We start from the raw sequence: 12543 nt of genomic DNA on the forward strand, positions 1-12543 counted from the left end.
AGAGTTGGTTTGCTGTGAGGTGCGAAGAAGTGAGATGCATGGATAGTTGGAAGGGAGACTGGACTTGGACACTTGCTGGGTGCCAGCTGTGAACAGCAGTATTCTGGGCTAGGAGGAAACAAATCAGCCAAGGAAGCAGTCTGCAGCTGGAAAGAGCTGGCACAGCCGGTGGCTGGAACGGAGGGGGACTTGAGGCACTGTCACAGTCTGGCCAGGACACATAAGTGAGGGTAGGAGCAAACCTAGCTGGAGATGGGGAAGGGTCAGGAGACTACCTGCATGGGGAAGGAAGAATCTGATGAAGCACGCTCAGGACAAGGAACTGTAGTGAAGGTTATATATGGCTGGTACACAGACTTGAAACAGGGAATAAAGACTGAGATTTCAATGTGCGGGGAGAGACTAGAACTGAACTTACTTGCCCAAACGCTGCTGGAACCTGCAGGTCCTGGTCAGGACTAGGAATGGGACAAAAACAATGGCTTGGGAGAAATGGGGAGAAGAAACTCTGCTCGTTAGACATGGTTTTGTCTGTAGCATCTGGAAAAGTGTTATAGGTTCTTGAGCATTTCTATTCTTCTGCTGACAAAATATGTTTTTCCCTGCCAGTAGGTCCCCCTGCTAGCATCATGGAATTCCTATATGATGCTGTCACTCATTTACATAATTATTAACAGGTGGTTTTGTGTCCTTATTTTCTGACTTAATATTCTGATATGTGGAAGTGGTGAACATTTTATTGGCTGCAACTGAATTCAATGGAAGCTGAGCTTTGAACACAGAAAATTAATTCTGTATTTAAAAAAAAAAAAAATTGGCAGTTTTGTGTCTCAGGTTGAGCATCAAAATTTAGCAGATACTTTTTACCTTGCTTTCTTAGATCCCCATCGCACTTCAGAGAGGAACTATGAAAATAAGTGAATTGTTTGTGAAGCATTAAGATAGGTGCAATGGAGGTCATGAGGAAATTAATAATTCTGTCTTTGAAGTGAAATTTGAGTAGTATGACAGGAGGCCACCCACTAAATAGTACAACTAAAGCAAAATATTAAACACCTGCTCATTAAATGAGTACCAACAATCTGAAGACGTTTCGGGAAAAAATAGTATGTGATCATATAATTGCAACAGTCCCATGAGGCATAAACAGAAAGGGAGTGGTTAGAGGGCATGCAGACAGCCTTCGTTCTGGCACTTCTGGCACTGAGGTGCTGCGTGCTTGATTTTGCAACCTTATTAATGTTCTTTTAATGTTTTTTTTTTAATTTGGATATAATAAACATGGATAGCCAACCCTTAAACTCAGCTCTGTAGTTATCAAGACAAACTGCCCAAGTCAGAATCTGGTATTGCTTACATCTGTGTGAATTTTGAATAATTTTTTAAGTGACATCATACCCTTCAAATTGCTGAGAATGAAATGTGAAACGTAGTGTGTAACCAGTTTTAAATGTCTTTATAATAAATCCCTGTCTTGAGTGGAAATACTGCTTCATGTAAACCCAGTCTCATAATGGTTTGACTCTAGCATAAATAATTTATGACAATAAAAGTGTGGTATGTCTAGGAGGGGACAGAACAAAATTTATGCAATCCAGAGGCAACTTGGAAACTAACCCCAGTGACATCCTTTCAAATGAAATTACCGGTACTTTGAGTTTGTACCCGTATAACTGAGATCAGATTGTGGCTCTGCATCTGGATTTTAAGCAGGCCTGTACAACATTATGATGATTAATAATATTTGTAGCCGTGCAGGCTAACATAACAAGGGTAAACAGAACTTATTATTCAGACCTTAATTTCATTTTCCATGGTGGGGCTAGCGACGGGGATCAGGGAAGCTCTGACCTCTGTCTGATAATCCACAATTGCCTGAGATGCATAACACGGAGTTTACATTTTCCTCCCAAGCATCAAGATATTGATTATTGCCACAGGCAGGCTGTCCCCATTGGCAGCTCCTATACTGCTAGAGCAGGCAGGAGCTTTTAGATCGCTCTCTGTGTACGCTGCGGCGCAGAGCCAAAATGTTCACAAGGAAGGGCACGGTCTTGGAGCCTTCTCCGCTGGCGTGGCAGGTGGGCAGTCAGTGCTAGCACAGGCTTCCTTCCGCTGGCGCTCAGCTCTCGCGTGAGGGGCGGATGCGACAGCCACTGCCTCTCTGGCCCGGCAGCCGTCTTCCGGGCTCTTTATGCACATCATCAGTTCCACTTGTCTGAATTTGTGGAGCTCAGCCTCCTTTCTTCGTTCTGTGAATCGGTAAACAAAAAGATGCTGAAAAGTCAAAAGTGTTCATTTCAACCCTCTGACTCACTAAGGAATTTTAATGTCTCTTTCAAGAACGGCCCACGTTTCTCAGGCGACCGATTAACCAAGTGGTGCTGGAGGAGGAGGCCGTGGATTTCCGGTGCCAGGTGCAGGGGGATCCCACACCCACAGTCCGGTGGAAGAAAGATGATGCAGACTTACCGAGAGGAAGGTGAGAGCAACACTCATGTTCCCCACACTTTCAAATTTCAATCGTTGAGTAATGCCGGAATCACTCCCTACTACTGATCGTTTGTTATTTGACATTACGGGCAAGATTTATTTCCAACATTGCTGGTCTTTGGCACTACAAAACCTGTTCCAGAGCCAGCTGAGCAGGGAAGCCCATTCTGGGTTGAATTGTCCAAGGTAATGGATTCCTGTGGAAGGAAGAGAAGTGATGCATAGGTATTGTGAGCACATGGGTGTTCACTGAATTTGCTGGAGAAAAGTAAAGATGTTTTAGGAATGTACTAGTGATAGTAGCCTTCATAATAACATGCTGATACCAAAAGGGAGAAAACTTGTCTGGAGAGTTACAGAGCCGCTCCATTGCACTAGCAGGATGAATTAGAGCGCTGTGGTGGGCTTTGCTGGCTCCTTGGCTAATGTCTGTTAAGTCTCGTAGAAAAACCTTCCTCTTGAGGAAACAAAAGAACAAACTAACAGAAGTGGAAAATGAAGTTGGAATTTGGAACAGGCCCCTTGTGTTCAAGAAAGATTCACTGAATCTGGAACAAACGCGGAGAAAATTCCAGAGTGAACAGGAGATGAGAGCCTGTCTTACAAAACGACATTAAAATAGCTTAGCTTCTTTCAGCTAACAGAACAGAGTTTGGTCCTCACTTTCTGGAACTCTTTCTAGTTTTGATGCTGAATCATTATTAGATTAAAAAATCTTAACACAGAAATAGGTCTGGGAACAGGAATAAGAACCCAGGTCTCGATAACCCAACCAATCCTTCTGGCCCTGTGAATCCTGATTCATTTTTTCACAGTGCTTTTAAATTCAACAGGAGACATGAATAGTGTTTTTTTTTTCCCCACCACAGTTGATTGTTCTTTTCCATCAGTGTTGGTTATTCCTGGGATATTGCTGATGGAACTTGAAGAAAGGAAAAAAAAAAATCTAGATCTTCTGGTCTTCAAACAAGTGCTTTAAACACTGGACTTATGTAGGCTGTCTGCCAATGTTATTTCTGCTCCTGCAATCATGATCTTAAAAAAAGAGCAGCTGCAATGGTGTTTGTGGCTAGTTTGTGTCAGTGTATACTAAGCACACTGTGAACAGACTACTAGACTGGGCCTAAATAAAACAAGTTAGACATTGCTGTCTGCTTTCTTTATCACAGCATGTCTTAGGTCTTCACCCCAACAAGGTGAAAAATGTGGTAAGACTGTTACCTGGCAATCTTCATCCACTGGCTAAATAATGGCACTTAGTGTCGCATACACTCTCATGAAAACCGACGGCAAAATTCCTCAGTCACACAGCACTTAGTCATGTTTGCGTCTTGGGTTAATATATTTTGTTTCTCAATTTCTAAAACCTGTTTTAGTTTCCACATCCTCAACTCTGTAAGATGTCTTACATGAGCGTGCAATTCTTCAGTTAACTATATTAATGTAATGATAGATAATCTAGAAAAAACATTTCTATATAAGTAGAGATACGTATGTATATACATAGAAATACTTACATTTTTAAATTAATTTCCTTGCAATTTAAAACAAATTAAAGTTGACATAGCTTTTTTTCTAATTATATTGATAGATGTGTATGCATGCAATACATAAAATATTATTCTGAAGAGCAGACTTTCAGATGGCAAGATGAATTTTTTTCTTTGCTTGCTATTTAACTGCATTTTAGAGTAGTCCATGGTAAATACATTGTGCTTCTGTGATTTATTCTTACTATTACGCTGCTTCTGTTTTTTTAAATCATGTCTACTTCTAGGTCTCATAAGCAGAAGTAATAGATGATGAACCAACAGTGTCTTTGATTAGGTTGCACTTTTATTAGGGTTTTTTTAATTACTATGTTCCTTCTTTTTCTTTTATATCTTACTGTGAAAAACATAGTAATATGTGCTTCAAGGTCATTTTTTCTGTTCATTCATGATGTATTTCTAAGGAAGAAGAAATGAAACAAGAAACATAGGAATAGTTTTCACTAGGCTTTTAACCAGAAGAAGAGAAGGTTCGTCAGGTACATTCTGATCATAATCAGCTTCAGGCTCAGAAACTACTCACAGTGTTTTGCAGTGTTTTTACACTGCTGTTTAACATTTCATTAACTGTGCTTTGGCATTTTAAAATAGAAAGTGGGGGTATGTCTTCATTTATGGCTGCTTCCCAGAACATCACAGGGATGGGTGAGGAAGGGGCGAGGTTGCAGAATCCCATGCTGGAGACCAACTTGGGTGATAGAGGACTACCACTACCGCTGCCCATGTAGTGGGTTACCACCGCCTGAGCCACGTGGATTGTGTAGAGTCCAACATCTACACTTCAAAAGCAAATACCTCTGATGATCAGGACTGTATGTTTTCTTTTCTAAAATTTATCATTTGTATAGCAAGATGCATGAGCAGACTCTTCACTGTCCAAAAAGTGGAAATACCCAAACCATGCTGCGTGATGCTTAATCAAGGAAGATAAACATGGAACATCTAAAAGAAAAGCTATTGGTTTTCCTGGATTTTTTAATGCAAGCGAAGAAATTTGCCCAGGTGTAGTCTGAATGAATGGATGGATGGATAAGAAAATGATAATATAGCAATTTTCTAAATTAAGAAGAGAATTTCTAAGTTTTTCCTCCTTGATGAAATGGGAGATTATTTTTTTTTTTTCTTTTTTGAGGTAAAACCAAAATTAGCTTTCAGCTTCTGAGCTCCTGTATTTTAAGCATTTTAACATCTACAGTGACATATGAAACCCTCAAGGAATTCCCTTTGTTATTCTTCCTATATGCATAAATCCTTCTTCTGAGCAGATCTGTGCAGCTATCTGTCTTATAGCTTTCAATATCTATTTCCTGTTTTTACAGCTAACGACCTTCTTTGCACATCTGCCTGGTTTTGTTTTTTCAATAATTTCCTCTTGGCTTCATCCCTAGATTACAAAACAATTATAGTAGGTATCTGTTTCAACTATTATTGCAAATTTTTAAATTTGTCTATGGTTAGTTCAGCTTTCAAAAGTGTCTAGTTCAGTGATAACAAGGTGGGATAAACTGAATTTTTGTATGCATTTTGTTTCTGTAATTTGCTCCTGGTGAATACCAGAATCCGTGATATTGGATCCATAGTCTTTCAGAAATCCTTCTATGTTCTTCCATCTTACTTGCTCTTAACTTTTTTAGTGACACATATGAAAGCAAAAAGAAAAGTAATCACAGTAATTTCTAGTGACAAATATAAACAGTCACCGATTGGTGCATTGAGTAATAATTAGAAAATAATTTCAGGCTGTTACAGTTTTAATTATAAAACTGGTGAACTGTAAGCACCTCCAGTTGCAGTTGGAGAGAAAATGAGGAAAAAAACCCAACTTCTAAAGAAATCAGTATGTTTGAAAATACAAATATTTTTAAAAAATTAATTTGACCATTTTTTTGAATTATCTGTGTAATTACCCAGAAATTTATGAATAGCCATGATATAAAACTGAGAACAGATGGACATAAGTTTATTCTGAGGGTGCAAGGCTTCATTGCAAATCTTAGCTCTTTTGAATTGATGATCTAAACCAACTATGATAGTCTATATTTTGAATTTAAAACCTTAAAGTTGTTCTTACAGTGGAAGTTTTCAAAATGTCTATGAAAAATAGGTCTCACTAACAGTCAAAGGACATTATTTTTCCAAAATTCTGTAGACCTGACTTGAGATATCAAATACCTTGGTACATATCATGAAGCGCTTCTGTGTATGCTTGGGCAGGAATTACGAAAGCTATAAGAAGGACCAGGTGGAAACAGTGTTGTGGTTTATGTATGCTAACTGTTTTCATATTTTTTTTACATTGTTGTGATAATAAATTAATTAAATTCTTCAGACTTGAAAATTCTATTTAGAGCCTAAACCAATCCCAGCAAATTAATGGTTGCTATTAAAAATGTTGACATTGCACCAACAGAGAAAAATAAAGTACAATGTGAAGTCTGGGGTGTGTAAAGCCTTTTTCTAGCTGTCCATTTCAAATCAGTGACCCAAGACTCTAAGTGCATGGTGTACATTTTATTTTAATTGCTCTAAAAATTCAGCATCACACCATAGCTTCCACAGTACACAAAGGCTAGGGAATAGTTAATCAAGTATGACTCATGTCAGACTACTGGAAGTGAACAGGATATTGTGGGGTCACCAGTCTTATGCCTTTGGCTGAAGTATTAGGTTTGCTATTTCATGAACAGAGGTTTTTTTCATTGTAAGTGACACAAGGAAATGGCACAAAAATTGTACTAAAGCGACTCAGACAATTGTGGCTATGCAGAATGACCAGGACCCATTGAAAATTAAATAAAAATTGTCTTTATACATTGAAGTCTTTTTCCAGCCACATGTTTAGGTAGCTTTCCCTTTGTCTGCTTGGCAAAAATAGAGATTATACTTTCCTGCTAAGGAGCTGATGGTCTCCTGTGTGGTGAGGAACTCAGTATGGCCTGGATCAACTTTTGATTCATCTGCTTTTTAGTCCTGGTAACAGGAAGAAAGCGGTATTATTTGAGAGCCTCCAGAATGAGAGTGGCATATCTATGACTAGTAATTTAATAAAATTTAAATAAGGTTTGTACAGTGTTTCATGTCTTCAAATTTTCTAGCGAAGCTGAAGAGAGCAGCTGCAAGGTCTGTAATTACATAGCAAGTAATACAATTTTTTTTTTTTTGAGGAAGTGAAGAGATTTTCAATTATAAGTTAAAATTTATGACACACTATAATAACTGTTTAAACCTTTTACACAGAAGAAGCTAGCAGTGCCAGCTCTTTGGGAGAGTGAGGTTAGCTCAGCAAATGTATTTTTCAGTTGCCTTAAAAATGACTGAGTAGCAATCACATGGGCCTTTTTTGTGCATTCCAGCCCAGAACAGCTGGTTTAGCTCAGTAAATACATCTTTAATGAAATTACAACCTGCTCTTGTAAGTTGCATTTACAGGCACTGTTTGATTAGATGAATATTGTACTAGAGATGAAAAGTGGCAACTGCACCAGCAGGAAGAGGTATTTGTTTTACGCGCCACCCACGCAACGGGAGTGTAGGCAGAAAAACCAAGAGTGATGCTTCAGAATGAAAATGGTGTGTAGTTTACACAAAGTATATTGCTAAGTGTTACGAGATTGTAGGTTATTAAATGAAACAGAGCAGTGACACACAGCAAAGAAAATCATAAAAGCACAGTAAGCTTTCTTATTTACTAAAGATTAGGAATCTTCGTTAAAAATTATTTGGAAGAATGCATTCTTTTCTGTCTTTGAGAACTACCCATATATTTAAACACATTAGTGAATTGTCGTTATTTGCTGAGAATCACAGATTTTATATTTATTTTGACTAACTGCTATAAGTGACAGACACTGAGGTTTAACCGTAACTGCAGTTGAGAGTTTAGACTTAACTAACATAGATATATGTTAGCTCCAACAACAAAAGTCTGTGTAGATGTTAGTCTTGCTATGTTTTTAAAACTGGCCTCTTTGTGCCTGAAAAGTAATTGCGTACGCATAGCCTGAGCAGAAATACTGTCACACTTCTAATACATGTGCATTTTCACTGTCTTCCAGGTTCAAATCTTTGAAATGGATTTAAATGCAACTGACAGCAAACCTTATCCCAATAAGCTCAGAAAAGTTAGATTTTTTAAGAGGAGATCCAGAAAGGGCCTGATAGCCAGAGATGTTCTGCATTTGTATTTCTCCGTGATCACAGGATAAGGCCCTGTAAGCCACAGAAACAGTAATTTTTAAGAAACACGGTGCTACATAATTCTATTTATATTCTGTGGATGGGATAGTGAGGTATTTAACTACAGCCTCCTCTAGATACAACCAAGGGGAGAATGACCTTTCAATGAAATATGAGTTAATAACACTACAGCGCTGTGTGCCTTGGTTGAGTTAATCTCTGTGCAGATTGTAACAAAATGCAGTCTAATGTGTATTGAAAATTAATTAGAGTAAAGAGTGTGTTTTAGTAGTGTAATGGATATAATCTTTGGTTACATCAGCAAATTTCTGTTGCAATTAATAACAATTAACGGTTTTAAATAAAGGGTCAGGGAAAAAAGATGTTTTTCATATTAGCTGTATCACGTGTACTATTCATCACCTCTGGTTAGATACAGTATGATTTGCATGCCCATCTTTTTTTTCCTAAGCTAAAGCATCAAGGAGAGATTAAGTCCCTTTATGAGGAGCATAGGGGAGAAGATTGGATGTTCTTAATAGCTTGTCAGAGGGAGACAGTGAAAGAAAGAGGTTTAATATGCTATTTGTATTCTTACAAATTGTATTTGTATATCTGGAGGGAGTAGAGGTGGTTCGCAGAGGATACTGTTATCTTGGGTTTAATGCAGCACATGGCTGGCACAGGGCAAGCTGCAGCGCAACTTGCGGACAGTCCGTATAGCCCAACTGAACATGGGCAGATTTCAGCGGAGTGCAATGAGAGCATCTTTTTAGCTGTTATGTTGCATCATTGGAGGAAACTTCTCCTATAAAGCCAGAGATTTCATTTAGAGAGAGAGAGATGATGAAGGGTAAAAGGGAGGCAGGGGTTGGTTTATTTTTGTGTATACAGCATCAAGATGATGTACCCCAGTGCTGATGGGGTACCCCCTCCTGTTGGTTCTTTTGGTTGAGAATCCCTCTTCTCTGTCAGTGTTCCCCTCCTGTTCTGTAAGTGGAAAAATATTCCTTACAGTTTTCTGAGGAATACATGGCCAAGTGAAAGTGCAAATTAGAGTATTTTTTGACATTTAAAATCCCTCAAGGCATGGCATTGAATGATGTCCTGTAAGCACATCGTCTCACAGTTACCCCAGAGGTCCATAGTCTAACCCAGTAGTTATCTGCCATTCAATTTGTATGAAATATTAAATGCTGTGAGCAAAAATGTTAGACGCGTGGCTCTGCTAGACTGATCAGCAGAGAAATGGTTAATAACATTGACATTTAAATTGGTTTCATGTAAAGTGTCAGTTCTCACCACAGAGCTGAAGAAGAGCTATTGTTCCAGGCAGTCTGTTTGCAGACGCATGAAAACAGTCTCCAGTTGCTTACATAAGGGTCAAGGTTGAGAAAATAGCTTTACAACTCCATGGACAGCAACCATAAAAGAATTGTGTCAACTAGCAGTCCTGCCTACATGTTTTCTCTTTATGCTATGTGAACCATTGGTGATCTATGAAGTGATCACTAGCAGTGCACTTGAAATAGGATTGTCACAAGGGAATGGTTTATTTTTTTGTCTCTCTTATTTAACATCCTAAAATTGTTAAATTTCAGAGAATAAAGAAGTCACTAGCAGAGTTCTGAAACAAAATTTTATGAGTAGTAGTAGCCTCAAACATGGATTTCTCTGAATTTTCCACTCACAGAAGACTGCAGTAAATAAATGGTCTTGCAGGAAGGAGACCTAAGAAAACTTAATATAGAGTTTCACTCAAAATACCCATTCTAGTGTGTGGATCTTTCTTTAGTATCAGAAAAGCAGAGTATACTAAGTAAAAGCTTAGTAATCACATAGTTTATACATTGTGTTTATAAGTTTCAGAATATTGAGGTAGCCTTGCTTTCCTGAAAAGTATAAGAATATCAAACAGTTTAAGCTCACTATTATCAGTTCATTGACTATTAAAATTATGGAATGAAAAAGTAAAGATCGTTAACCATGCAGTTTTTCTGTAAAACCCTCAGGAGGGCAGGGAGAGGGAAGCCGGTAGTTACCTTCAAGTGGAAGTAAGATTCAAGAGCTCTGACCACAGCATCATTGATTCTACTGGAATGGCTGGCCTGCAGGGATTTCTTCTGCTTTTAACACATTCCATCCCTGCATGGGATACAAAAGTTGTCATCTCAGTTAAAAACAAACAAACAAAAACTCCCAGTGAAAATACTGCAAGGTTAAAGTTTCAACCCTAAGAACTACTTTTCAGTTCCTATTGGTAAGTCCTCTATTGAGAATTACTTAACATTAGCAAAATGTACTTTTTTATAATATGACTTCTGGCTCAACTGTAATATTGAAGGCACTTTCATTACAACATTAACATGACTTCATCTTTAATTACCACTTCAAGGTTGGTTACTGATTCGAAATACAGATTATTTCAATTAGAAAATATTTCAGTTAGTTCTCTGACAAGTTTATCATAATCATTCATCACGCTTAAGGCAAATAATAATAGACAGGCCAACACAAATTCTTTTTATTTTAAACTACTCATAATCTGTGTGCTCACTTTAAAAAAAAAGCATCAAGCCATATTTAGTGAGTGCAAGATGCCAGTCTGGGCTCAGATCTTCTTACTGTGTTCCAGTCCTTGCAGTATCATTTCAATTTTTTAAAAACAGAAATGGACAAAACCAGTATTTTGGTTTTCCTTAAAATTAATTTCAGTGGCATGTGCTGAGCAGATAACGCTAAGAATCAAGGGTGCTTTTCTGATGGATGAATTTATGACACCGGCATTCATAATACAGATCTCTCCAAGTGCCTGACAAATGTGCCTCATCTGTGAGGGAAAGGACTGCTTCTGGTGACAGGAGAATAGGTCTCCATGCCAAGTCATTACATGGTCTCTTAGCTCATTCTTCCACCGACGTTCCAGTTTTTGAAATGTGGAGCTCTGTCTGGAACTAAAATTGAATCAGAAGCGCATTCTGGGTAATTATCATGTGGTAGTTCCCTATGAGTACTTCTCTGTGCAAACAGAGAGGTAGAGGTAAAAGATGGAGCCTGCGTCAGTTTAGAGTTTACTGAGTCACTGATTCCCAAACATACGTTTTGTTCTTAACTTCTATGTGTTTCCAAATTATTTCAATGGGAATAAAAAAGCAGTCTCATTTTTCTTTCTTGGGTCTCTTCTGAGCGCATGGCTACTTATTTTGTGAGGCACTAGTTATGTGCATTTGCGTATCTATGTTTATGTAAGAGTAGTACTGCATAATGTAATGCTTCCAGAGAAGTTGGAAAACACTGTGTCCTCGGACATAGCTATGGTTTCACAATGTTGGTCCAATGACTGTAACTGTTAGATACACCTTTTATGAGATTTAGGCCATTTTATTGAATGCCTTGGTTTAAGGCACAGTGCAGTGTGGGTTTGTGTTTTATATCATTACAATTGAGAGTGTCCACCATAAGAAATTACAAATAATCTGCTGATAACAACCCATAAAAGGTTTTGGACTAAAGCAGAACCTGCTGTCAGTATAATTTAAGAAAATCAAAATAGTGAAGAGTAATAGTACTTAGCTCTTTCTCTGGTTTATTGGATAAGGCCAGTGAACCATTTTATGTGACTGCTTGCATATATGCCTTGCACTAAGAAATTCAAGGTAATGTTACATTGCCTTATACCTTTCTCTGGCATGAATGACGTAGCCAAAGAATAAATGGGAACCTGGACATGCAGATGCGAGTGGCAGACATCCTGTCAGCGCCTTGGGGATAGCTCCCTGGTAGCTCAATTTATCACAGCTGTAAGCAGTGTCTTAGAGCTACCCAGCAACAAACAGCCTTGATTTAAGGGGTGCAACAGAGTAATTTGAGACCAGTGCACGCAAATGTATACATCATGCTCTCTCTGTTGCTGATTTAGGTTTTGCTAGGGAAAACTCCTTTATCTTTCCCTCAGAAAGCTGTCACTCATATAGGTTTGCGCTTCTTTCTTCTTCCACTTATCAATGCACGGGATGGAAGTGAAAAAAACCCAACATTTCTTGTAAGGGAGCTGACAGTAGGGGTGCCTGCATCACTGATGGGAATGGAGGCTCTCCATTCTGCTTCTGGATCATGCAAGGCTGAAGCAGGTAATGAGCTCATGCTTCCTACCTCACTGCAGCTTCTCTCTGGCTCCCTCCATCTGGCACAGATCGTCTAGGAGCCAGTGAAAAGCTGGGGCACTATGCTGGGAGCTGAAGTGCCAGCACCACAAAAGAGAAGTGGAGACAGAAGCTTAAGCCTCCTTAACTACCTCCTGTTTACTCTGGTTTTGGCCAGTAGC

At 38.6% G+C, this 12543-nt stretch overlaps 1 protein-coding gene across 1 annotated transcript in view; it reads left to right on the forward strand.

The window, feature by feature from the left end:
* Nucleotides 1–279: 279 nt before the first annotated feature.
* The window catches only part of LOC104070267 (roundabout homolog 2-like), a gene marked incomplete at its 3' end in the record, with an annotated part of 109761 nt that continues 97497 nt past the window's right edge, over nucleotides 280–12543 (forward strand). Inside the window, exons 1-2 of the mRNA XM_009584040.1 lie at nucleotides 280–451; nucleotides 2344–2482. Of these exons, the coding sequence (XP_009582335.1) occupies nucleotides 280–451; nucleotides 2344–2482 (311 nt within the window). The remainder of the gene's footprint in view (nucleotides 452–2343; nucleotides 2483–12543) is intronic.

The sequence above is a fragment of the Fulmarus glacialis genome, unplaced genomic scaffold, assembly GCF_000690835.1.
Source record: "Fulmarus glacialis isolate BGI_N327 unplaced genomic scaffold, ASM69083v1 scaffold4618, whole genome shotgun sequence".
Classification (NCBI taxonomy): Eukaryota; Metazoa; Chordata; class Aves; order Procellariiformes; family Procellariidae; genus Fulmarus; species Fulmarus glacialis.